Below are 27244 nucleotides of genomic sequence, written 5' to 3' on the forward strand. Positions count from 1 at the left end.
TTTTAACCAAATGCCTAGGTGTAGCTACAGAAAATAATAACTAATTGCTGAATTGTAGGACATAGCCTTGGAGCTGTGGCAGGTTGGGGAGGGAAGGATAAGGAAGGACTGGAGGAGGAGCTGAAACTTGAGTTGTCAGGAAAAGCAGGGGGTTATCAGGGGACCGGTGGAACCTCAGGGCCAGGGTGGAGATGATTCAGGCAAGGCCACCAGCATGGCTTCTGCCTAGGAAGGTGGGCAGAATCTGCTGGACAGGGTGAGTTTGGTCTTAATAGCATAGGCCACAAGGAGCCATTGTAGGTCCAAGACCAAGCCCTGGCCAGCAGCCTAGAAGATGTTCTCTCCTAGGAACCTGAGAAATCGGAGGCTCCCTTCTGAACTCTCCTCAAGGCCAGAATTTAAGAAAAGGAAAAAACGGGGAAGACAGGTTTCACGCAGTCTCAGATTTCCCCTGGGCCTCCGTGGAGTCTCGTGTGTCTCTGCCGAGGAGTTTGTTTACCCTTCTGGTTTCCCAGTGGAAGAGCGCAGAAGAAAAGATCTATTGTCAACATTTGCTAAACTTCCTATTTTCCAGGCACTGGCTCGGATCACATGGGTTTTACCCTTGGCATCATCTGTGTTTTCCAGCCTTTGCCCGCTGGAGGGTGGCTAATAAATGCCACTTGGTTATAATTCTCTCTCCTGGAGGCATCTTGGGCTTCTCTTCACCAGTGAGTGTTATATGTAAACACATCCCTGTAAAAAAATATGTTATTTGTATAATTATAAGGAAGATCCAAGTGGCAGGCTTTTTCATCTGGAGAGGGGTTAAAAAACTGTTTTAGAAGACACAATGCTTTGGAATCAGAGACAAGAACAAAGAAGGCAGACCTTAATTCATTCCAAAGAATATGTTTCAAGTTAAGCAAAAATTGTACCGTGATGCCCATTGATTGAAAGGGGCCAGATCTGGGCCCACTAAAAAATATATGAACATTGAAATTTATGCAGGGCATTTACTTTTCAATAAAGGAAGGATTCAAATTCAGCTGCCAGAAAATTAGAGACCTGTCTCCCAAATTTGTACATAGAGAATGATAAAGATTTAATGCTGTATTTGAAGCAGTGATGACACTATGTAAAATAATAAAAGTAGCAAAGTTGAGTGAGTCAGCCGGGGTTCAGATCCTGGCCCTTCCTCCCACTTACTGTTTGAGAGACTGTAGCAAGTCACGTGACCTTCCTGTGCCTCAGCTTCCTTATCTGCAAAATAGAGATATTAATTTCTGCCCACAGGATTGTTATGAGAATCAGAGGAACTGTCAGCTTCCTGAATTTCCTGAATGTGCCTACTGCGGAAGAAATCATAGAATCATGATTTTAACACTGGGAGAACCCCTAATGTAACTTACCTAATTCCCTTCGTTATGATCAAGGAAAGGAAGACCAGAGAGGTGAAGTGTAGCCACCCAGCAAGACCAGGACCGAGACACAGGCCTAACTTGTGGTCCAGGGCTTCCCCCCAGCATCAGGCAGCACCCACGACTGTGGTGGCACCAGACTGTTCATCTACATTAATCCACCCACAGAGTGGTTTTTTCCTTCCACCCAAGTGGGTCAGCAAATTTTCTTCATGTACACAGCCTCCTCTCTGCTTCACTTTGGCGGAGGGATGGTATAGGGATAGCTGTCCCAGCAGGGCAAGCAATGGGCTTTCCAGTGGCGGAGGAATGGCATAGGGATAGCTGTCCCAGCAGGGCGAGCAATGGGCTTTCCAGTGAAGAGGGCCAAGTGCACATTTCAGGAGCAGCAAGCACAGGACACCAAAACGTAGGTGGAGGTCTAGGAACGGCAAAGCTGTAGCTTCTGCATCTGTGGGATACCTCCAGTTCTTTTCAGTTACTGCTCTTCTAGAGGGGAAAAATTCACTCAAAGTGAAAAGGTAAGGTAAATCATCAGCTTTTCACAGTAATAGAAACCTAGAACACTATTAGCACAGAAAAATTAAACCTAGTAATAGAAAAGTACTATGAAAACATAACCAGTTGCTTCTCACATGAACATGTGATCACAGATAGGAAATGTGAGCATGGCATTGCATGTTTAACCCCTGAGCTGCTGGCTTTCTTTCTCTCAAGGATCTGTGATGGTGAGAATTTTGTTTGTTTTGTTTTGAGATGGAGTCTCACTCTGTTGCCCAGGCTGGAGTGCAGTGGTGTGATCTCGCCTCCCTGCAACCTCCACCTCCCAGGTTCAAGCAATTCTTGTGCCTCAGCCTCCCGAGTACCTGGGATTACAGGCACATGCCACCACTCCTGGCTAATTTTTTTTGTGTTTTTAGCAGAGACAGGGTTTCACCATGTTGGCCAAGCTTGTCTCAAACTCCTGACCTCGGGTGATCTGCCTGCCTTGGCCTCCCAAAGTGCTGGGATTACAGGCATAAGCCATCCTGCATGCCAGTGGTCAGTTTTAAGGGGAAAAGATGGGTGGAGTGATTAAGTAAGGACTGAAGTATGTTAGCTCTTCTAATACTGGACCCTGCAGCCGTAATACAGATCTATTGTATCTTCCACTCAGTCTATTAGGCTATTTAAGACAATTCAGCCTTTTATTCCTTCCCCTACCCTGGATGATTTGTTTTAAAGTCATGTGTCAATTTTTATTGTCAGGGACCCTACTTTTTTTTTTTTTTTTTTTTTTTTTTTTAGGGGAAAGAGGGATATGTGGAGGTTAATATGTTTTGGTGAGGGGGATGTATTCTTCTCCTTAGCCTCTTTTAAACTGAGTTTGCTTCCCCATGTCTGTATTTTTGCAACTGAATTTCAGAGAAAAAATGTATAGAGCGAATTTTCTCTCTTGTTCACAGACCTGAGGATGGCAGATGATCGAGAGGCTTGTGCAGGGTAGCAGGTGTCATAAGCTCATTCTGTCAGCTTCACACCCTTTCTAGACTGTGGTCCTGAACCAAGAAATTGAGAAAAGCATTGCTGAGCAGTTCACTTTATAAGTGTTTTGTTTTTATGTGTTCACATTTTCCTTGTTGCATTTGGAGGGTTGAGATGGGGAAATACAGCAACTCCTGGATCGTGTACTTTATGCAAGATCATTGAAAAATGTTTGTATGCCTCGTTTGAAAATGAAGAGCTTTGGTATGCTTCCATGGTCTCCTATTATTTGTATTATTCACTTGAATACCTTTAAAGGAAAAACATGACCTAATGAACCTGAACTCTTGACTTCACCACACACTTCCTGCTTTTGTTGATTAACTTACCTATAGTTTGACATGTTTTGCCGTCATGTGAGTGCTGTTTTGCAGCCTGTCGTAGATTTAGCACTTCAGTGGGTTGACCGTGAGTGACGCTCATCAACTTTAACTCTATGATGGTTTGTTCTGTTGATACTCTGTCTCTTGCTCAGCTATTCCCCTGTTGCTTCCAATTTTTCACTCTTAAACATTGTGCTCCTGGCTGCATGTTTATGGAAATTTGTTTGTTTTTTTCCTTTGGACCCCATGTTCACAGACAGTTGCTTTTTTCCATAGGGAGCCATCCCAGGGTTGGGGGGTGCTACAATGGGGAGCCGGGGCATTTCTGCCGGTCAGCAGAGAAGGGAGAGGCCAGTGTGACCTTCCCAGCCCGAGTTTGAATGGTCCTATGGAAAACTCCAGCGTGCAGTTCACTGCTGATTCAGTCACAGGCCTTCAGGGCCAGGCGGCCTGTGCCAGTCTTATCCCCTGCTGAGCTCCGAGCATGTTGAGTTTTTATTATTACAGAGAAGAAGGAAACTCACTTCCTGTCGTCTCAGGGCACAGCCTAGTTCTGATGCAAAGGGAACTGTTTTCGGATGGAGACACTAGGTACTACCTTCACTCTTTCTTTTCTTCTCTGTCTTGCTCTGTGCCTTGGTATGTTAGGACCGTGGGGATGCCCTCTGTTGAGATGTTGAAACCATGAATGAATCATCCCAAAAATATTTAGACAAAGCGGCTACGAAAACCAGAGCTCTAGTTCCGAATGAAACAGCTCTGGGGAAATGTGAGCCTGGTGGTGTGTTTACTTTCATGCTGATGAATGTCTGCAAGCAGATAGAGCTACTGGGAATCCTATTCATGGTGATACTTTAGAAAATTAATCGCAGTGGGCTTCTTGCATGCTTATATTCCTTTCCAAATATAGAAAGGCATAATTCACATTTTGAGTAGCCTGGGGGATCCATAAGAGGATAAAACCTGTATTTATCCACTCCAGTGATGGGGAAAATTATACTTGCACCCGGAGTGGATTGTAAAAATCCATTGTACTCTTTCTAAGGTTTTTCACTTCTTTGTAAAGTAGGCAGAATATTTTTATCCTATAATGTTTTCTGATACAAGTTGCTGTAAGGCTCTTCAAGGAGGCCTTTTTATCTAAATAATCATGAGAGCTTGGTTATAATTTTTTGACTCTTGACTGTGTTGTAGTGAAAACGACTGAGTTGAGCTCACACTGTGAAATTAGAAGTTGCAAGAAATGGCTGTCTACCTAAGAAGTTAGGACAGTCTGGTTCCTTCCTGATAGTTGATGCTGGCATTATTTGTGTTCCTAGCAGAGATTTATGCTTATCTGAACACATCTGGAAACAAAGATAATGGTACTTGCCCATACGGGCAAGAAAACTCAACATGAAGAAAGAGTTGGGATGGTTAGGAAGCACTGGATTCAACCTGCTCTGTTAATTAACTTTCCTTTGCATTTTAGTGCACACTTAAGTGCACTGAGTAAGTCATTCTACCATGATATTGTGGTGTGTTGTGATCTTGCTTGTCTAGTCCTAAGCATAGTGATTTAGTAGCCAGATTTCTTTTTTAAAATCTGCAGTGAATTGTGGAACACAGAAGCTTTTAAGCGGATTTAGAACTTTGAATTCACTGCTCTGGTTTATCTTGGACTTTGCACTTAATGGCAGATTCTAAAACAAGAATCAGATGTTTCTTCGCAAAGTAATCTTAGTAAAAGTCTTTAGAATGTAAAAAGGGCCAAAGTCAAGGTAGTTGCATCAGCAATTAGCAAAGAGAGGAAAAAGAGGAGGATGGATAGAATGGGAAGTGATAAACTCTGGAGGAAAAACTACCCTGGCCAGTTTTATTTGCCTTGTCTTTCTTTGCCTCTCGTCTGCACTTTGCAGAAGCAGTGAGATAATGATTGTTAATTCAATTTGTAAAGCATAAGTCTATAAAAATACTCATACTTCTTCATGGTGACTTTAAAAATATCTGAAGTGGTTCCTCCACCGTTGGTATCGTTCATCAGCTTCCGAAGAAAAACTTATTCCCGTTGATCTGGACTTGAAAGAATCTCAGTGGCCTTTTCCTCCTGCCGCCCCTTTTGGCAGGGTACAGCTGTTCTCACATGCTTCAACATCTTCTGCTGTGAGGTCCTAGGAACCTGGAGAAACAAGAGCAGCCACTTTTAGAAAATCATGTCTTTGGGGATGATTGCCAGCTGAAGAAGTTTCTAACCTGAACCTTTGAAAGCATTTTATTTTCTTTCTTATTCCCTCCCCAGCTCTCACCCCTGGGAGAACCTGCTGGGCTGAGCTATGAACTGTTGTCTTCTTTGTGCCATCGGCTAATTAATTAGCACAGTCTCCTGGGAGCCCTTGAGGCCCTTTCTGCTGTCCAGTAGCCGTTGTTTATCTGATGATCTGCTCGGTTCCAGCAGCTGATTTCCAAACAGACAGTAACTCTATTTGCTGCTAGGACTGGGATTACAAAGCATGCCTCCTCTGACTGTGCTGAGAGTGAATTACTGCTCACACCCAGGCTGCCCCGGGGACTCTACACAGTTTGTTACAAAGGAAGGAGACTCTAAGGATGACACTGCCTGCTGGGGCATTTCCTGGAAGGATTTTGGTGGTGGCATTAAAGGAATTTCAGTTTAATGTTCTGCTCAGCCGTCACTGCTAGGAGACCTTGCAGGTTTCATGGAGAGTTGTAAATTGCCCCCGTGGCCCTAAATACACCCTCACTGCTGCAGAGGGGCACCTTCCAGAGGCTGTGCTTCCTGAGGTATGTCAGGTTCCATCTTCTGTCCAAGAACCAAGGAGCCAAAAGGCTGTGCACAGCTGGAGAGGTGTTCGATACAGTGGAGCGAGCTGGTGTTCTCCGCCCCACACGGGAGTGCGCATCGGCACCATGCGGGAATGTGGGGCCAACATCTTCCATCAACTTCTCCGCTTCCTCGGGCTCTGGAAGTAGGCGAGGGAATTGAAACAAGATCAGAGACAGCAATGAAAGGTCGGAGCCAAGAGGGCCCATGCAGTGGACAGACAGGCTTTTGTCTTGACCCTCAAGCTTCAGAGGGTCCGAGATGCTCAGACCCTCTGCTGCTGCCGTCGTTCTGCACGTTGCTTTTGTTCTGTGCTTAACGCTACTTACTGGAGATCGTCCCAGGAAAACGCCCACTCCTGACCTGAGACTCATTCTCTAGGTCTAGAGCAAAGCACAGGAATCCGAATTTTAACAAAGATGAGAAACTCTGGAATAGGAGACTTGGTGTTACACCTCGGAATGAATCTAGGCTCTATTCCTCTCTAGCTTTGTAATTATGGACAAGCTGATTTCATCTCTCTGTGAAATGGAGTTAATACCTCATAGAAGATTAAATGAGATAATATATGTAAAGCGGTAAATGATGAAAAAGTGACATTATGTATTTATTCTTGTTGTTATTGCTGACACAGAGGAGTAAGAAGTTTAGAAGACTAGGCAGAGGGATAAAGTCACAGTGAAAAATAGAAAAATGGGGCATCTAGGGAGCCCTCTCAATTAGCACAAAAAATTATGAATCCAGTGATCTTCAGAATAAGCCAGATCTTGAAATCCATTTGTAGCAAGCAAATGACTTTTAACTATTAAATGGTAATTATTAGTTTAGCGTTTTGAATAACTTATTTGCATATAATAAAAAAGTTACACAGAGTTCTTTCCACTCTTGCTTGCTGTCTGCTCCCAGCTCCCTGTAACACAGATGACCACTCAGAAAGACAGACATAATAATGAACCAGCATCACTGTCGGGAGTAAATACCCGAGATTCGTTGTCTCACGGCCACGGAAAACTAGGACACAGACACACAAATACTGAGGTTCAGAGTGGAAGTTTAATAAGCAAAAGAAAGAGAAGAGCTCTCTCTGCTGCAGAGAGAAAGGGGTCCAAGAGAAATGGGTTGCTGGTTCCGCAGTGGAATGCAAGGAGTTTCATAGATGAGCTTGAGGAGGTGATGGCTGATTTACATAGGGTGCAAAAGATTGGTTGGACCAGGTGTGCCATTTGCATAGGGCATGAAAAAGCTGACCACCCCACCCTCATCTTGTATTATGCAGCTGGTTCTCCACCTGGCCAGTGCCATGTTACCTGTTTCCTTACTGTACACATGGTGACAAAGAAAAGGGAAGATGGAGCCTCCCTGTTACACATACCTGGCCCTTAAGTAGCCCTTTCCTATTGGCACTGCTGCCGGCGTTCACCTGTGCAAGGTTCTAGCTTATCTGTGTCTGCAGCTCGAGTTTTGAGGCTGCTCTTTGTTACAAAAAAATAAAAAGAAATGATTTGGGGGCTGCTTTTTGTTAAAAGGGAAATTCTGTGGAGGACTCTTATACTCTTACTATCTGCCTAAATAATTTCTATCTCCTGTATCAATAACAGTAATAATCATGATGTTTATTTACAGGACACACACTGTTCTAAATGCTTTGTGAATATTAACTTGTTTACAAGCTCTGAGCTAGATGCTGTTATTTTGTCCTTTGAACAAATGAGGAAGCACAAGCGCAGAGAGGTTAAGTAACTTGCCCACAGTCACACAGCTATGTGGTAGAATAGGGATTCAAATCTACGCAGTCCAGCCCCTGAATCCATGGATTTATCTACTGCACCATCCGTCCAGTGTCTCTTTATGCAGATATGAGCAAATCTAAACATCTTTTCTTCTCAGTTTTTTTCAAAAGGTAGCACACTGCTGCCATTGTTCTGCACTTTGGTTTTGTTCTGCACTTAACACGAGTTATTGGAGATTGTCCCACATCAGAACATAAAGAGCTTCCTCATTCTTGTTTACAGTACTGTGTGATTTTGATTAAAGAACCCTCCCTTTATGATCCAACCTGGTTATTGTGGGAGCACGTGACTAATTGAATAAGCTTATGTCTGCCAGATAGCTCTTGTAATTGAGGTGTGCTGTGAAGATTCAACATTGGAATGGGAGAATCGGGGGAAATGAGGGAAGAAAACTTATTACTCCAAAAATGTTTCCAAGTAGTATTAGATCTCCCACCTGAAAGAAATAAGCAAAAGCGTTGTCCTGCATTCCTGCAGAATCAGCAGGAAGGGCTGCCCTGAATCAACTCCCTCTCAGAAATCTGTTCTCTTCCTATATGTGAACTTTGAGCCTAATGAGACTGTACCTAATGAGTGTCTCCGCAGCAGCCTTGCAACAAGAACTGGTAAAATGGAAGTGCAGGTACCAGTGTGCCCCTCCCTCACCTGCCCCTGACATGTCCTGCTGGTCACCAGGCAGGATGGCAGCTCCATTTACCTGATCTCCATCTCAACTGGAGGTGGCCCAGGGCCTCTGACTGTGGTATTTCTTCAGCACGAAACGCTCTTCACTCATTCACAAAACACTGTTGGGCACCTGCTATGTGTCGGGCACTGTTGTAGAAGCTGGGGAACTGCAGTGAAGTCGTCCAGGTCCTGCCCTCATAGAGTTTATACTCTAGCAGGAGACAATATAGCTCTAATTTGAGATCAGGTGATGAATTTAAAAGTTAAAGCAGGGGCCGGTGCGGTGGTTCACGCCTGTAATCCCAGCACTTTGGGAGGCCGAGGCGGGCAGATTACCTGAGGTTAGGAGTTTGAGACCAACCTACCCAACATGGTGAAACCCCATCTCTACTAAAAATACAAAAAAAATTACCCAGGCATGGTGGTGTGCGCCTGTAATCCCAGCTACTCTGGAGGCTGAGGCAAGAGTGGGAAGGAAAAAGTGGATATAATAAGGGTAGTAACTCATGTAGGCCCTGCGGGCTGTGGTCAGGACTCTGGAGTTCCTTCCCAATATATGAGAAAACCACTGGATGGCTCTGGGCAAGGAACTAATCTGACTGGATTTATCTTTTTTTTTTTTTAAGTACAGGGTCTCTGTTGCCGAGGCTGGAATGCAGTGGTGCGATCTCGGCTCACTGCAGCCTCTGCCTCCCAGGCTCAAGTGATCCTCTCACCTCAGCCTCCCAAGCAGCTGGGACTATAGGCATGCACCACCATGACTGGCTTTATTTATTTATTTGTATTTTTCGTGGAGACCAAGTTTCTCCATGTCACCCAGGTTGTTCGAACTTCTGGCCTCGTGATCTGCCCACGCTGGCCTTGGAAAGTGCTGGGATTACAGGTATGAGCCACCACACCTGGCCTTACCGTTTTTAAAAGCTCATTTTGGAGAGAAGCCAGTTAGGAGGAATGGTGGATATCAGGTCAAAAGATGATGTAGCTTGAGCCTTCCAGGGTCCTGGCCTGAGGGAGCAAGCAGCATGATGCCCAATGAACTAGGGTTGCTGCGTGCAGAAACAAGAGACCAAGGGACAGTGGCCAGCTCCACTGGGTAGGAATCATCGTGGGTGCCCTGGGTCCTGCCATGCCCTGTGATCCTCTGCAAGCAGATCTGAGCTGTGCAGGGGAGAGCTGCACCAGAACTGTGGCCAACAGGCCAGTAGGGACACCCTGAAGGCTTCTGAAACCCTGGAACAGAGTTTCACAGGGAGCCCTGGGAGGGCTTTAAGTGGTGATGGTGGGATCTGATTTCTCTTTTTTTTTCTTCTTTTTTTTTTTTTCTAGACAGAGTCTTGCTCTGTCACCCAGGCTGGAGTGCAAAGGCATGATCTCGGCTCACTGCAACCTCCACCTCCCGGGTTCAAGTGATTCTTCTGCCTCAGCCTCCCTAGTAGCTTGGGATTACAGGCACACGCCACCACGCCCAGCTAATTTTTGTATTTTGTAGAGACAGGGTTTCACCACGTTGGCCAGGCTGGTCTTGAACTCCTGACCTCAGGTGATCTGCCCGTCTCAGCCTCCCAAAGTGCTGGGAATACAGACATGAGCCACCATGCCCAGCTTGATTTCTTTTTAAAGGAACACTCAGGCTCACAGGAATCTTGGGTGAACATTACCCCCTCTCCGCCTCCATTCCCACATTTCTCGTATCCATTGGCTTTGTTCTGCCCAATCTTTGCCAGTCTGTCCTCTTGGCTGCTCAGGCCACATGGTAAAACATGGCAGCCACCAACTCTCATTTTAATCACCTTGACAGAGACTGACCCATTTTCTCAATTTCAGTTCTCAAATTCCCAGGGAACAGGGCTGATTGGCCCAGCCTGGGGATCAGGTGCCCCCTGGACCAATCAGTGGTGGCTGCAGGGTCAAGTGGGCCAGATGACAAATCACTTTCTACCAATATGGTGGCTCTCATTGTAGCCTCAAAGGGAGAATGGGGGTGAAAGGGATATAATCCCCGAGGGAAAGAAGGTACCCCAAAACAACACAGTTCTTAGGTGGAAGCCTAATCTCTTAGATGCCCATTCTTGCCGAATATATCTATAAGCAGTAGACTTTTCGTCCCTCTCCCCCTTTTTTTCTGATGCTTTCCTCCTGATGCCTTCTAGACAATCATTTGCACCTTTTCTTTGTCTGTCTCCAGTTACATGCTTTAATCTAATTATCAGGGTTTGCTTCTTCAAAGTTAAGCTGTGGATGGAGTTTTCCCAAAGCTGGCTCTTCTTAGGAAGATGAATTCAATGGGGTTGAATTGATAGTCACTCACAAACACACATCTGTGGTCTGGGAAGATGTGAGTTTAACAAAAAGCTATTTTGGTTAGAAGGAAAAATTAATATTGACTGACTCAAATCCAGAAAGAGGAAGCAGATACCAAGTTCATTTTGAAAAATAAGAGTTCATTTTAGGGGCAGACTAGCTAAGTTCTTTTGCTTAGAAGGAGAAATTAATATTGGCAGACTCAAATCCAGAAGGAGGAAGCAGATATTAAGTTCATTTTGAAAAATAGGAGTTCAATTTAGGGGCAGACTAGGTATCACCCTTTTGAGATATTTACCAGGAGTGAGGACCATATTTCATATTCAATTTTAAGGTACTTTTCATAACCATGGACAGTGTTTTCTTAAAGTGTTTATCTTTCTTCCTCTGTTGTGTTCTTTTTATGTAACCAGTTAATTTTCCAAATTTTATTCTGATAGAATCAGAGTCCTTTTATTTTTCACATAACATATCTAATTCTGTTTTTCTCATAAAGGATGCTTGCTAGTTTTGTTTTGCTCATCACTGAGGATGAGCTAATGACAGCTTTAAAAAAATGTCAGCTTGTTTTTTACTTTGATATCATCATTGAGATCCATACCACAGAAGAAAGAAGTAGGACTTTATCTCTGAAAGGATTTTAGTGCATAAACTGTGACTTCCAGCCTGCTAGACTTCATGCTACTCTTAGGATCTTTGAATAGCCTTAAATTAGCTGCAGGACCCAGGGAGTTTGCTCTGAAATTCAGTTGACATGTTAAGAACCTACTTTAGGCCAGACACGGTGGCTCACACCTGTAATCCCAATACTTTGGGAGGGCAGGGCGGGTGGATCACCTGAGTTCAGGAGTTCAAGACCAGCCTGGGCAACATGGTGAAACCATGTCTACTAAAAATACAAAAATTAGCTGGGCGTGGTAGTGCACGCCTGTAATCACAGCTACTCAGGAGGCCGAGCATGAGAATTGCTTGAACCTGGGAGGAGGAGGTCGCACTGAGCTGAGATCGTGCCACTGCACTCCAGCCTGAGTGGCAGAGAGAGACTCCATCTCAAAAATAAATAAATAAATAAAAACTCTACCTATTCAGTATTCTTTTCTTTTATCCCATTCTGGTATTTTCTGAAGGGTTGTGAAGAGCACTAGTTGAAGCCCACCCTGAAACTACCTTGGTAGAGGGGTTAACTGGGCCAGGAGACCTAATTTCAGAAAGGTCACAGATTATATTCCACCCTCCACAAAAGTAACCTGGAAGATGAGTAAGTCCTGTCCTGAATTTTAGTATCAAAAACAGTGTTTGTTCAAAGAAAAAATAATCTAGTAGAGAAAGCACACCCTTTGGGGTCAGATCACCAGGAATCACATACCAACTCTGAACTTGAATTTTCTTACTACACAAAGGCAGCATGGCTGTGAGAACATGCAGTGATTTTATAAAGCTCCTGGGCCATAGGTGGCAGGTATACTAATAAGAAATAGCTATGTAAATATACTTCTTTTGGACTTATGTACTATTTTTGCATTGGTTGCCTCTGCTTTTGAGGTCTTACTCAAGAAATCTTTGCCCAGACCAATGTCCTGGAGAGTTTCTCCAACATTTTCTTCTAGTAGTTTCATAGTTTCAGGTCTTAGCTTTAAATCTTTCATCCATTTTGATTTAATTTTTGTATATGGCAATAGTTAGGGGTCCAGTTCCATTCTTTTGCATATGGTTATCTAGTTTTCCCAGCACCATTTATTGAAGACATTGTCCTTACCCCAATGTATGTTCTTAGCCCCTTTGTTGAAAATGAGTGTACTGTAAATGCATAGATTCATTTCTGGATTTTCTCTCTTTTTTTTTTTTTTCCATTAATCTGTGCGTCTGTTTTTATGCAAGTCCCATGCTGTTTTGGTTACTATAGCTTTGTAGTATAATCTGAAGTCAGGTAATGTCATTTCTCCAGTTTTGTTCCTTTTGCTCAGGATGGCTTTGGCTATTCTAGGTCTTTTGTGGTTTCATATAAATTTTAGATTTTTTTTCTTCTATCTCAGTTGAAGAATGTCATTGGTATTTTGATAGGGATTGCATGGAATCTGTAGATTGCTTTAAGCAGTATGGAGATTTTATAACAATTTTAATTCTTTGAATCCATGGCCAACTGCCTGGATTTGGACTTGCTGTGCCCCCTCACAACCCTGAGCTAGTTACTTCCCTACTCCAAGCCTCCGCAGCTCATCCTTAAAGGGGGTTACGATGATATCTGCCTCCCTCTTTGAGTTGCTATCAGAATTCAGTGAGGACATGCAGATGAGAGTTTTGACAATATCCAGGCCCCTAGTAAGAACTGACAAATGTTAATTATTATTGTTACTTATAAAATGGACATGATTATCCCCCCTCTACCTACCTCTGAGGCGCCTATCAAAGACCAGAGATTTTGTGTGTTTGAAAAGCTGTGCACACATATTTTAAAAAGTACAGAGGACGCTGTCAATAGCAGTCATTAACAGGGTGGCAGTAAGGAAATCCTATTGCTGCCTGAATGATGTGTCCTTGAACAGTGCAGAAACTCCCTTTGCTGATACATCTTCAAGGGACAGGAGGTGGGGAGACATCACAGGAAGTACCTGCTGCCATTGCACCTCCCATCTAATTTTGTGACAATCACAAAATGCTTCACCTACCGTGTGCAACTGACTGCATTACATGAGAGGAAGTTGGTGCTCTGCAAAGGGTAACAACTCACTGGATCAGGTCACACGGGCAGGTGGACGCAGAGCTCCGACCAGCCCCAAGTCCAGCGCTCTTTTGTGCTGCTTCTTTGTGGAAGGAAATGTGAAGAAAACCCAGCGTCACCCTGTAAACCAGATGGAACACAAAACAGCGGAGGAGCCCAGAGAAGGCAAAACAGATTCAGGACTATTTCTCTTTTAAAAGTAAAATGGCCGCATGGAAGAAATTTGACTTTCCAAAAGTGGAGGATAAAGTCATGTTCACGGGGAAAAACAACAATACAGCATCTGCAGCTTAGACATACAGAGCTCATCTGTAATTTGAAGTAAGATAGGAGTGGGGGCAGAGAGGGCGAAGGCTGTGTCCTTTCAGAGATTCTGAGAAACTCCAACCATAGAAGTCCATGACAACTCAAGTGCGGTACCCTTGACCCCATGTTTGTCAGGTAACAAGCTGGGTTTTGACTTTTATTTTGCTGCTTCTAACTCTGGCTAGGCTCCATGGGAGAAGGGCAGGCAGATCATTCTAGCAAATACTCCGGGGGACAGGGTAGCGGACTTGGACCCGCCCATCACTAGCTGGGTGACCTGGGACAATCCTGTCTCCCTGTGGACCTCAGTTTCCATATCTGTAAAATGAAGTGGATATGATTCTATTCATTCATTTATATCACAAATATTTATTGAGCAACTTATATGCCGGGCATTGTTCTCCCTATTGGGGATTCAGTGATTTTCAGAACAGAGAAATGTCTCCCTCCTGGAGCTCACGTTGGCATGGATGGCTGGCAAGATGGCTTCCCACCCTCATTGGAAATGTGTCCCTCTGCCGGCTCCGTGGTGCCTCGTGCCCCACCACAGTGCCTACCTGCTAGACTTTTGGCAAACTGGACCACCAGTTGTCTGGAGATTGGAAAGAGCCTACTTTTTTGTTGTGATCCTTCTGTTCCTTTTTCCCCCTTTTAATGTAAATGTTATTAACACATAACATCCACATAGAACGTGCACATACTGATAAATTCTCACCAACAGAAACACACATGCAACCAGCACCCATACCAAGAAACAAAATATGAGTCACCCTCAAGAAAGACCCCATGTCCCTCTGGTCTCTGATCTCCACCGTAGGAAAAACCATCTCCGGATTTCTGATCCTAGCTGTGAGTTTTGTTCTTTTTAACTTTGTATATACCCTTTTGTATGCCAGTTCTTTCACTCTGTTATATTTGTGAGGTTTATTCACGTCGCTTCACATTGCGGTGGTTTCTTCCTTCTCGTGTCATATTTCATTAGATGAACATTCAACAATGTGTACATTTGACTGCGAATGGATGTACGGATTATTTTCTGTTGGAGGCCATCGCTGAATGGTATTGCTGTGATATGTGTGGACCCGTCTTGGTGAACGTGTTTGCTTTTCCCAGGGGAGTTGCTCTGGCATAGGTTATGTATACATTCTATTTCAGTAAATTCTGCCAGGTTTCCACGATGGGTGTACAAAGTAGGTTCCCACCAGCAATGTTTGTTAATCCAGGGGGCTGAACATTTTGCGTCTTTTACACTGTAGCCTTTCTGGTGAGCTTGTACTGGTATCACATTGTGATTTTAATTTGCATTTCTCTGGCATCTTAATAAAATTTGCCAGGGGACCCTGTTCCACTTAAACATGACAATTAAACAGAGCAGTCTGTCCACGCTAGGTCTTTTCTTCAAGGATATTGCAGTTTTCTTAGGCATCCCCCCTTTCACGCTAGTAGTAAAATGAAGAGGCGTTACTATACACGCTTCCACAGCCCCTGACTATGGAACTTTTTATTTCCCCAGTAAGAAGAAGAAAAATGTCTCAGAGCAATCCATCAAGACCACCCGGGACCGAGTGCCTACATATCAGTACAACATGAATTTTGAGAAGATGGGCAAATGCATCATAATAAACAACAAGAACTTCGATAAAGTGACAGGTAGGTATGTGGGCATGGGTTAATCTTTCTGGTTCCCTTTCATCTCCTATTTGTATCAGACATTTATGGGATAAATGCTGCATCCCCCTACTGTGGCAGACAGCCCCTCTGAAGGCGGGGTTGCTGTATCCAGGGGAAAGGGTTATGTGGAAATGGAGAACGTTCAGTCTAAGGTCCCACCACATGTATTAGCTGATGCGGGGCTTTGACCAAAGGGCTGAGAATCCAGGAGAGCCTTGGCTTTGATGGGAGCTGAGTGTTACCAGGAGGCTCACCTGTTGTGGCAGCCTGCACTGTTAGCCTCCCCATTGAATTTGCTTCAATTCATTTAAATTGTGGCCTTAGAAGGCATTGTATATACTTGGAGTGTTTCTGCTGCAGCTGGCGCCAGTACATTTAGCGCCCGGCCCACTGGTACCCGCGTGTGGTATTCAACCAGGGGATGCTCACCTATGGACTCGTTACTTGATTCCCACAGGTATGGGTGTTCGAAATGGAACAGACAAAGATGCCGAGGCACTCTTCAAGTGCTTCCGAAGTCTGGGTTTTGACGTGACAGTCCATAATGACTGCTCTTGTGCAAAGATGCAAAATCTGCTTAAAAAAGGTAAGCGCAATCCCAGAACTTTGGGAAGCCAAGGTGGGAGGATCCCTTGAACCCAGGAGTTCAAGACTAGCCTGGGCAAAATGGCAATACCCTATCTCAAAAATGGTTTTTTGTTTGTTTGTTTTTTAATTAGCCAGGCATGATGGCATGCACCTGTAGTCCCAGCTACTTGGGAGGCTGAGGTGGAAGGATTGCTTGGGCCTAGGAGGTCAAGGGTGCAGTGAGCCATGATCACACCATTGCTCTCCAGCCTAGGTGACAGAGTGAGACCCTGTCTCGAGAAAAGAAAAGTTGAGCCCTTACCGCCCCTCCATCTGTCTTCTTCCTGCACCTAAGGGAGGCGATCCTCCCACCGTGGCCAGGCCCATCTCAGGAGGATGCCTGTGCAGGGCAGAGGAATTTGAGTGTGAGAAACCTCCCTCCCTCTTGACCAGTCCATGACCTGTCCTGGGGTAGGCAGGTTTCTGTCAGGAGCCTTCAGTCTCTGTAAAATGATGAAATCAGCTGAAAGTCCAGCAAGAGAAATAGATTCTTTATGTACAGAATGGTCACAATTTCAAAAGACTCATTCCTGGGAAGTAACAAATCCATGTCATCCTTTCCAGAATGAAGTGTAAGTGTAAACTTTTCCCTTGTGGCGGATAGCGAATAATAATTCCCATATACTTTAGAACTATGTTATTTTTTATATAGCATGTTCACTAAGTTATTTCATTAGATCTTTAACAGAAGCCCTGCAATGTTGGGCAACAGAATATTATGCTTATTTTATAAATGTAGGGGCGGGCCACATGCGGTGTCTCACCTGTAATCCCAGCAGTTTGGGAGACTGAGATGGGTGGATCACCTGAGGTCAGGAGTTCGAGACCAGCCTGACCAACATGGTGAAACCCCATCTCTACTTAAAAATACAATAAGTAGCCGAGTGTGGCCTTGGAAGGCATTGTATATACTTGTAATCACAGCTTCTTGGGAGGCTGAGGCATGAGAATCACTTGAACCCAGGAACCCGGGAGGCAGAGGTTGCAGTGAGCCAAGATGGCACCACTGCACTGCAGCCTGGGTGATGGAGCAAGACTCTGTCTCAAAAAATAATAATAATAAAATAAAAAAATAAAAGAAGGGGTGGAGCTTCAGAGAGGATGAAAGATACACTGAAGGGTGCAGTTAGTAGGGGCAGAACTGAAACCCACGCTCTGGTCTTCTGACTCCAGGACAAACGCGTTTCCTATTATACCACCCTCTCTAATGGATGCCACCTAGCGTATTCTGGCATTTAGGGCAAGTGTTTGAAAGTAACATCCTATCAATTCATTAGACACAGACCCACAGGAAGTATGTAGGAACACAATCTAAATCACTGCTGTTTTTGTTAACGTCGCAGCTAAAACAAAAAAAGTCCCCACCATCTTTTTTTTTTAAACTAGGCGTTTTTCCTAATTTCCTCCAACTTGGCTCTTACAAGCTTACCTTTTGTACCCTAGTAGGTCATGTCTTAGACCAGACTAGAAGTCAGGAGTCTGAGATCTGGGTCTGGCCCAAGTTCTAACAGGCAACCCAGGCAAGGCAACCAGATCATCCTGATTTTTTTTTTTTTTTTTTTTTTTTTTTTTTTGCTTTCCTGAAAGGCAGATTATGATACCAGCTCCTGCTGTTTCTTGGGGATGGAATGAGGAAGCTTATGAGCCAAGAGGAATTTTGTGAGCATGCTTTGAGAAGTATAATGGCCCAGATAGGCATATGAACTTGTCCCAGTTGTAGTTTCTGTTTGTTTTCTGTTTTGTTTTGAGACAGAGTCTTGCTCTGTCGCCCAGGCTGGAGTGCAGTGGTGCAATCTCGGCTCACTGAAACCTCTACTTCCCGGATTCAAGCAGTTCTCCAGCCTCAGCCTCCCAAGTAGCTGGGATTACAGGTGCATGCCACCATGCCTGGCTAAATTTTTTTTTTTTTAGTAGAGACAGGGTTTCACCATGCTGGCCAGGCTGGTCTCGAACTCCTGACCTCGTGATCCGCCTGCCTTGGCCTCCCAAAGTGCTGGGATTACAGGCGTGAGCCACTGCGCCCGGCTGTTTCTGTTCTTTTGAAAGGCGATTCATTCTGCCCAAGCCCCGGGTATGTCACGATTAGAGAATTGTTGTTTGATGTCCTGTCAAACTAGTAAAGCATTTATTTTTTCTGACTTTACATGCAGTCAGTTCCAGTGCAGACAAAACTTCCATTTTGTAACTGTCCTCATTTGTGTAATCTTAAAATAAGCTAAGAACTCCAACTTTCATCACCATTGCCTTATACCTGTACTATCAAAACTAATACAAGAATCACTGTGCAGATGATGCAAAGTGTCTTGGTAATTCGAATGGGAGAGGCCACTCTTGCTCTGCCTGGAACTGGTGAGGTAGCTGGATTTTACAGTGTCCTGGGCTTGAAAAACGGTCCCAAGTCTCCAACGTGTTGTACCACCTTTGGGGAAAGTTAGGAAACCTCTCCGAGATTCCATTTTTTTAAATCTGGGAAATAAAGATAAATGAGGCCTAGTTCCAGTCTTGTAGGAATTCAAAATAACTCATGTAAAGTTCCTAGATCAGTGTCTGCACGTAGTATTTGCTCAAGAAATTCTAAATATTATTCCTCCCCCTCATTAATCATAGAGAAGAAGAAAGGATATGTATATTAGCTAGTGACGGGCTGGTGCAAAAGTAATTGTGGTTTTTGGCATTAAAAGTAATGGTTAGTTACCCTGTAGCTGGTCAGTTAGTATCATAGAGCCTTTGGTGAGTTCTAGCTGGGCCAGCTGGCTACATGGTTTATGATTCCTCTCCTCAGTATCCTAAATGGACAGCCAATCTAGCATTTTTATTTATTTTTCTTTAATTTTCTTTAGTTGTGGTAAAATACACAACATAACATAAAATTTACCATTGTAACCACTTTTAAATGTATAGATCAAAACGACATTCACATGGTTGTGTCACCATTACCACCATCCATCTCCAGGCTTTCTTTCATCTTCCATAACTGAAACTTTATCTCTGTTAAACAGTAACTGGCTATTTCCCCTTTTCTGCAGCCCCTGGTAACCACCGTTCTATATTCTCTCTGTGATCTTGACTACTCAAGGTACCTCCTGAAAGTGGAATTATGCAGTGCTTGCCCTTTAGTGACTGGCTTATTGCACTTAGTATATTTTATTCTCTTTAACAAATACTTGCGTGATGCTTATTATGTGGCCTGTTTTACAAATATTAACTCATTTAATGAGTTAATATTGATCTTCAATGTACAGATAAGGAAACCAAGGCACAAAATGATTCAGTAACACTCCTGATGTCACAAAACTAGCCAACAGCAGGGCCACACCCATCAGCCCCCATTACATTGTACCTATCCCTCTCTCTTAACTTCTTAGATAAGTCTGATCCTCTGAAAGGAGCCCAGTCCCCAGCTCCTCCTCTCCCCTCCCTTGTACCCCTCTAATAGTCAGAGGCAGCTGCCAGGCTGCCTCTGGAAGTGCTGCATCTGAGGCCCCCAGAACTTATACCTTAACTCTTCAATGTTCATGTTGTTTGCTTACAGCTTCTGAAGAGGACCATACAAATGCCGCCTGCTTCGCCTGCATCCTCTTAAGCCACGGAGAAGAAGATTTAATTTATGGGAAAGATGGTGTCACACCAATAAAGGATTTGACAGCCCATTTTAGGGGGGATAGATGCAAAACCCTTTTAGAGAAACCCAAACTCTTCTTCATTCAGGTAACCTCTTTTCAATGCCACTACACTTGAAAATGGGAAAAGATTATAGAGTGACAGGGATGGCATCATTTTTACAAATCCAAATGCTGTTTCCATATTCAAATTAGGGTTTAATTTTTCTGTCTCTGAATGGTTAGCATATGTGTTTCCACTGAATCACAAATTATGAAGGTTTCTTTTTTTTTCTTTGAGATGGAATCTCGCTCTGTCACCCAGGCTGCAGTGCAGTGGCGTAATTTCGGCACACTGCAACCTCCACCTCCCAGGTTCAGGCGATTCTCCTGCCTCAGCCTCCTGAGTAGCTGAGATTACAGGCACGCACCACCATGCCTGGCTAATTTTTGTATTTTCAGAAGAGATGGGGTTTCTCCATGTTGACCAGGCTGGTCTCAAACTCCTGGCCTCAAGTCATCCACCCACCTCAGGCTCCCAAAGTGCTGGGATTACAGGTGTGAGCCTCCATACCCAGCCACAAATTATGAAGGTTTCTTTAAGACATTGCAATACTTTGATTTGATTTGCTTAGTAATTTGACACACATTCATTCATTTATCTGTTCATCACATTATCATTGAGCTCCTAAGTATGTCAGACACAGTTCTAGGTATTGGGACACCTAATGTGAACAGGACATACATTTCTGCTCCCAACTGCATGGAATGATGTCTACTTTGATACTTAGGCTTGCCGAGGGACAGAGCTCGATGATGGCATCCAGGCTGACTCGGGGCCCATCAATGACACAGATGCTAATCCTCGATATAAGATCCCAGTGGAAGCTGACTTTCTCTTCGCCTATTCCACGGTTCCAGGTATCACGTCCATTGTCTGCCAAGCATACTTTAGCCCATTCTGTCATCAAAACACAGACTTGGGGACAGTATTGGTTTCCTCTTGCTGCAGTAATGCATTACTACAAACACAGTGGCTTAAAATACACAAATGTATTATCTTGCCATTCTGGAGGTCAGAACTGCAAAACAGGTTGTCAGGGCTACATTCCTGCTGGAGGCTCAAGGGAAAATCCATTTCCCAGCCTTTATGTGGCGTGTTAGAACCGCCTGCATTCCTTGGCTGTAGCCCCTTCGTTCATCTTCAAAGCCAGCAACTTTTCATCTCTGACCCTTCTGTCGTTACAGTGCTCTCTTTCTGACCACAGCTGAGAAAGGATGCCTGTGATTAGATGGGACCCACCTGGATACTCCAGGCTCATCTCCCCATATCAGTCTGATACCCTTAACCACATCTGCGAAGTCCTTTTTTCCACATAAGGTTTCATGTTCATAGGTTCCAGGGTTAGGGCATGGACATCTTTGGGCACCATTATTCTGCCTACCACAGAAATGCATTTACTTTTCTCTCCAGGAAAGCTGACTTATTTATTTATAAATAAATAAATGAATGATTCATAAATGATTTATTCATTTATTATTAGTAGCATTTTGGAAATGATAAGGACACACATTTCTATAGTACTTTACAATATAGTGTCTTGCATGTATTTTTTCTCATATACAATAATACCATCAGTATTTAGGAAAAGTGTTATTCCTGTCCTGATTTTACAGATAAAATAAAATAATTTTTAGTTTGGATGAACCTAAGTGATATGCCTAAAGTCAGGTAGAGATTTCAGTGCACAGTAGAGCTGTGGCCCAGCCAAGGTTCCTTTACACTGCAGCCTCTACACAGGTAACAGAAAATGCCAGCAATGGGCACGCCTCCTCACTATTTACTGAGCACCACATTTGACTGAGTCTATTCAATGAAAGTCCTTCCTTTGTTTTGGGTACAAACCAGCACTAAGTTAGAATTGTCCCAGCTGTAATAGTCGTTGTGTCAAGTATTTGGCACAAGGGTACTGGTTACAGTAAATAGGTTGATGTGTTTGGAAAACCAGCTCTGGCAGAATCTACAGATGGGATTTTGTGAGAGTGATAACTTCACAAGTTTTTAAGGATGGCATAAGATAGAAAATAATTTGGTCTTTCTGCTCCTGAGAGGGAGGAGGTGTAATGGGGGCATATGTCTGTGTAAACAAACCCAGTGGTAGAGTTGTAGGTGCTCTGAACAAGGAGGCAGATGAGAAAAGCTATGTTAAAAAGGAGCTGCTGGGCCGGGCACTGTGGCTCACGCCTGTAATCCCAGCACTTTGGGAGGCCGAGGCGGGTGGATCACAAGGTCAGGAGATTGAGACCATCCTGGCTAACATGGTGAAACCCCATCTCTACTAAAAATACAAAAAAAAAAAAAAAATAGTGGGGCATGGTGGCGGGCACCTTGTAATCCCAGCTACTCGGGAGGCTGAGGTAGGAGAATGGCGTGAACCTGGGAGGCGGAGCTTGCAGTGAGCCGAGATCGCGCCACTGCACTCCAGCCTGGGCGACAGAGCGAGACTCCGTCTCAAAAAAAAAAAAAAAGAAGCTGCTATAACTGAGCCTAAAATTTCAAACGACATGGGTAAGAGAAGGGCTTGTTGACAGAGTACTGAGGGGCCGGATAGCCCAATGCATTTGGTAAAACTCGGGGCTGGATCGCGGGGTATATCAGTCTTCCTGGGCTGCTATAGCAAAATACCTTAGACAAGGTGGCTTAAACAACAGACATTTATTTCTCTTAAGTTAGGGAGGCTGGGAAGTCCTAGATCAAGGTGTCGGCTAAGTCACTTTCTGGTGAGGGCTCCCTTTCTAGCTCATAAATGGTCACCTTCTTGCTATAGCCTCATATGGCAGAGATTCAGAGCAAGAATGAGTGAGGTCTCTCGTGTCTCTTCTTATAAGGACACCAATTCCCTTGGATCAGAGCCCTACCCTAGCGACCTCATTGGACCTTAATTACCTCCATAAAGACCCTGCCTCTAAACACAGTCACATTATGGTGTGCGGCTTCAATAAATGAATTTTGGGAAGACATAGTTCAGTCCATAGCATTGGATGTGACAGGGCATGGCCAGGATCAAACCAGGACAGGTAGGCAAGTGGCCCTGTCATGGTGGGCCCTGTGTGCTGTGTCAAGCAGCCTGAATGTTACCCAGATAAAGTGGTGCAAGCAAACTGTTTTAGGTTAGGGAGTTATAGGATGAGATTTGCCCTCCCAGGGCATCAGGTTCTCCTGGCCCTGCCCCTCGGACAGTTGGGCATTTAGCTTCCTCGTTCCTCTAGATTTCTTCAGCAAGGTCCACCTCTACTCCCGTGTACCCCAGCAGCAGGAACACATCTCAGAATTCTTCAAGGTTCCCTGCAAATTCCTTCTCTAGTAGATTTGGGTTAGAAAGTAGCACTGACCCCCAAAGGGTAGTGAGGAGTTCCAGAGTTATGGAATAGACCTCCAGCATTTCCTTTGGAAGTCTGCATGTGCAGATCTGTTTCACACCCACGTATCTGCTATTTATCAGGTGGGTACCTCCATGAGAACTGACACAGGAGAGTACCCTGGCACCATCCACCAAGGCTGGCCCTTAGTGATGTTGTCTGTCATAGGATTTCCATACTGAAATACCCAAAGCATTTTCTAGCATCTTCATGCCAACCCTCTAAATCTCAGATGTTTGCTCTCTGAGCACACCAGCATAATTCTCATTAATGACTTGTGTGCAGAGTAGAGTGAAATCATTTCTGAAAAGCAGGTGTAAAAGCCCCATATAGTCAGTCTCATTGGTGAGTGGAGCAGCTGTCAGAATTAGCTGATTTGATTATCTCCTTTCTTTCCTGTTGAAGGCTATTACTCGTGGAGGAGCCCAGGAAGAGGCTCCTGGTTTGTGCAAGCCCTCTGCTCCATCCTGGAGGAGCACGGGAAAGACCTGGAGATCATGCAGATCCTCACCAGGGTGAATGACAGAGTCGCCAGGCACTTTGAGTCTCATTCTGATGACCCACGCTTCCATGAGAAGAAGCAGATCCCCTGTGTGGTCTCTATGCTCACCAAGGAACTCTACTTCAGTCATTAGCCATATCAGGGGTGCATTCTAGCTGAGAAGCAATGGATCACTCGTTAATGAATCAGAATTTTTTTTTTTTTTTGATGCTCTTGAAATATTCAGAAATTCTCCAGGATTTTCATTTCAGGAAATGTATTGATTCAACAGGGAAGAAACTTTCTGGTGCTGTCTTTTGTTCTCTGAATTTTCAGAGACTTTTTAAATAATGTTATTCATTTGGTAACTGTGTAACTTTCTCTTAAGATTAATTTTCTCTTTGTATGTCTTTTACCTTGTTACTAGACTTAATACATGCAACAAAAGTGACCTCTGGAGAAAGCTTGTGGCTGTGTCCACTGTAATTGGTGGTAACAGTGGTAGGCAGAGTCATGTTTGCACTTGGCAAAGAGAATCCCAATGTTTGACAAAACACAGCCAAGGGGATATTTACTGACCTTTATTGCAGAATGTGGGTATTGAGTGTGATTTGAATGATTTTTCACTGGCTTAGGGCAGATTTTCATGCAAAAGTTCCCAGATAAGAGGATAAAAAGCTGAATGATTCTGATATGTATCCATCAGGATCCAGTCTGGAAAACAGAAACCATTCTAGGTGTTTCAACAGAGGGAATTTAATACAGGAAGTTGACTTACATAGATGATAAAAGAGAAGCCAAACAGCAAGAAGCTGTTAACACACCCAGGGCTATGACGATAATGAGAAGAGGTTTGGTTTCCTGAGTCTAGTAGTCGGATCATCCAGAGGAGCTGGAACCATGGTGGGGGCTGCCTAGTGGGAGGTAGGACCACTAATGGATTGTGGAAAGTGGAGCCATGACAAGGACAAAGCCACTGCCTGAGATGGATTGAGCTGAGTCAGATACAGAGAATACCTTGGTCTCACCTCTCCTGCCCTCACATCTTCCACCAGCACCTTACCGCCCAGGCCTACCTGGAAGCCACTTTACCAAGGGCCTTGGAAGAGCAAGGGACAGTGAGGCAGGAGAATAACAAGAAATGGATGTAAGCCTGGCCCATAATGCAAACATAAGTAATCACTAATGCTCAACAATTCATCCATTCAATCATTTATTCATTGGGTTGTCAGATAGTCTATGTATGTGTAAAACAATCTGTTTTGGCTTCATGTACAAAATCTGTTATAGCTTTAAAACATATCTGGAACTTTTTAGATAATTCCAAGCCTTATTTTGAGTAAATATTTGTTACTTTTAGTTCTATAAGTGAGGAAGAATTTATGGCAAAGATTTTTGGCACTTTGTTTTCAAGGTGGTGGTACCTTTTGAATTCTTGATAAATGACTGTTTTTTTCTGCCTAATAGTAACTGGATAACAAACAAATGTTCGTATGTATTGATTAAAAATGTGGTTGCTTAATTCCTAACCTGTCCGGTTTGCTTTCCTTTTGAAGTTATTTATGACGATGGAGAAATGAGAAAACAGGATAAGAATTGACCCTATTGGCTGGGCGCAGTGGCTCACGCCTGTAATCCCAGCACTTTAGGAGCCCGAGGTAGGTGGATCATTTGGGGTCAGGAGTTCGAGACCAGCCTGGCCCACATGATGAAACCCCATTTCTACTAAAAATGCAAACAAATTAGCCGGTATGGTGGTGGGCACCTGTAGTCCCAGCTACTCAGGAGGCTGAGGCAGGATAATTGCTTGAACCCAGGAAGTGGAGGTTGCAGTGAGCCAAGGTCGAGCCACTGTACTCCAGCCTAGGCGACAGAGTGAGACTCTGTCTCAAAAAAAAAAAAAGAAGAAAGAAGAAAGAAGAAAAGAAGAAGAAGAAGAAGAGGAAGAGGAAGAAGAAGAGGAAGAAAGAGAAGAAAAGAAGAAGAAGAAGAAGAAGAGGAGGAGGGGGAGGAGGAGGAGGAGGGGGAGGAGGAGGAGGAAGAAGAAAAGAAGAAGAAGAAGGAGAAGGAAGAAAAGAAGAGAAGAAGAAGAAAGAAGAGAAGAAGAAGAAGAAAGAAGAAGAAGAAAAGAAGAAGAAAGAAGGAGAAGAATTGACCCCTGTTGACTTGACCTCAACACATAATATATAATTTTTTTGAAGTTAGTACACTAATAAGTAGGTAATTACTTGGGAAGCCAGGACTCTTCACATGAAGGGTTAATCAACTTAGAAAGATGTTTGTGATGGGCTGCCATTTATTAATTTTGGCAATAAAATCAGATAACATAAAAGTATCTGCTTTCAAATAAGAAAACTAATTTTGAGTGCATTTATTAGACTTGTCCCTGGTTTCCTGCCATCTAAAATATTCCAAATGTTCAAAATTGGAGATCATAACAAGCATCCACACTGCTATTCCCAGAATTCTCAGGCTGTTCTTTGGAAAATAAGCTATATCTAATAAAGATCTCTATCACAGAAATCAAAGGGCCTAAGCGCATTGCAATTTGAAGTAACACCATACAATCTAGTTATTTGTCTTGTAACCTTCATTAAAGGGAAAGAAATGCTCCCAAGTGTCAGGATTAATTTTTCCTGAATTTTCTGGGAAGTTATAGCTTACAGATAATGAATATGACCTTTCATCCCTTAGACTTTTAATAAAGTCTTAGTCCTTGAATACTTCCATGGGCAGACACTTATTTATTGAGATCAGAAATCTGAGTTCAACTTGGAAATGTGTTCAGTCATACCACCTTCATTCTAAACTTTCCAGACTTTTTATATTCCAAAATTCTGATGACAAGTTACCCTAAAGGAGAGCTCAGTCCTGATGAATATACAATCCCAATTCTCATCGTTGTTCAGAACCCCAGTTCCTCCTCGCAGGAGTATCAGGGCGCTGCCCTTGTCCTATGGGAAGACAGTGCAGACTACAGCTTTCCCACTGGCTTTTATGAGCTCAAAGCTGGATTTCTGTTTGGATTTTCATTTTCCTCAAGGTGCCATTAGGTTATTTAAGTTTTTAGTTATCGGGTCAGGCACGGTGGCTCATGCCTGTAATCCTAGCTCTTTGGGAGGCTGAGGCGGGCAGATCACTTGAGGTCAGGAGTTTGAGACCAGCCTGGCCAACATGGTCAAACCCCGTCTCTACTAAAAATACAAAAATTAGCCAGGCACAGTGGTGGACACCTGTAGTCCCAGTTACTCCAGAGGCTGAAGCAGAAGAATAGCTTGAACCTGGGAGGTGGAGTTTGCAGTGAGCTGAGATCGTGTCACTGTACTCCAGCAACAGAGCTAGACTCCATCTCAAAAAAAAAAAGGAAAAAAAAAAATATTTTTTAAATGTTTTAACTATTAATACATTCACAGACAGCTTTGGGCTCTGCCCTGGCCTTTTTGTCTGAGCAAATTTCCACAAGCTGTCATCAGCCCAATGTGTTTATGAATTGCTACAAATTGGTCTGAAAGTCCTGTGGTCACTGAATTTACATGATTTAAAACCTCGAGGAAACCAAGGCCTCTCTGTGAGAAAGAAAACGACATCCACCAAAA

The 27244-nt window shown here is 43.7% G+C and overlaps 1 protein-coding gene across 7 annotated transcripts in view; it reads left to right on the plus strand.

The window, feature by feature from the left end:
- The window catches only part of CASP7 (caspase 7), a 68388-nt gene extending 43209 nt beyond the window's left edge, over positions 1-25179 (plus strand). For all 7 annotated transcript variants that reach the window (XM_030941129.1, XM_030941130.1, XM_030941126.1 and 4 more), the window contains 5 exons: positions 15364-15500; positions 15979-16107; positions 19681-19856; positions 20539-20668; positions 23573-25179. In XM_030941129.1, the coding sequence (XP_030796989.1) occupies positions 15364-15500; positions 15979-16107; positions 19681-19856; positions 20539-20668; positions 23573-23802 (802 nt within the window). In that variant the 3' untranslated portion in view covers positions 23803-25179. The remainder of the gene's footprint in view (positions 1-15363; positions 15501-15978; positions 16108-19680; positions 19857-20538; positions 20669-23572) is intronic.
- Positions 25180-27244: the final 2065 nt, after the last annotated feature.

Source organism: Rhinopithecus roxellana, chromosome 11 (assembly GCF_007565055.1).
Source record: "Rhinopithecus roxellana isolate Shanxi Qingling chromosome 11, ASM756505v1, whole genome shotgun sequence".
In the NCBI taxonomy this organism is placed as follows: domain Eukaryota; kingdom Metazoa; phylum Chordata; class Mammalia; order Primates; family Cercopithecidae; genus Rhinopithecus; species Rhinopithecus roxellana.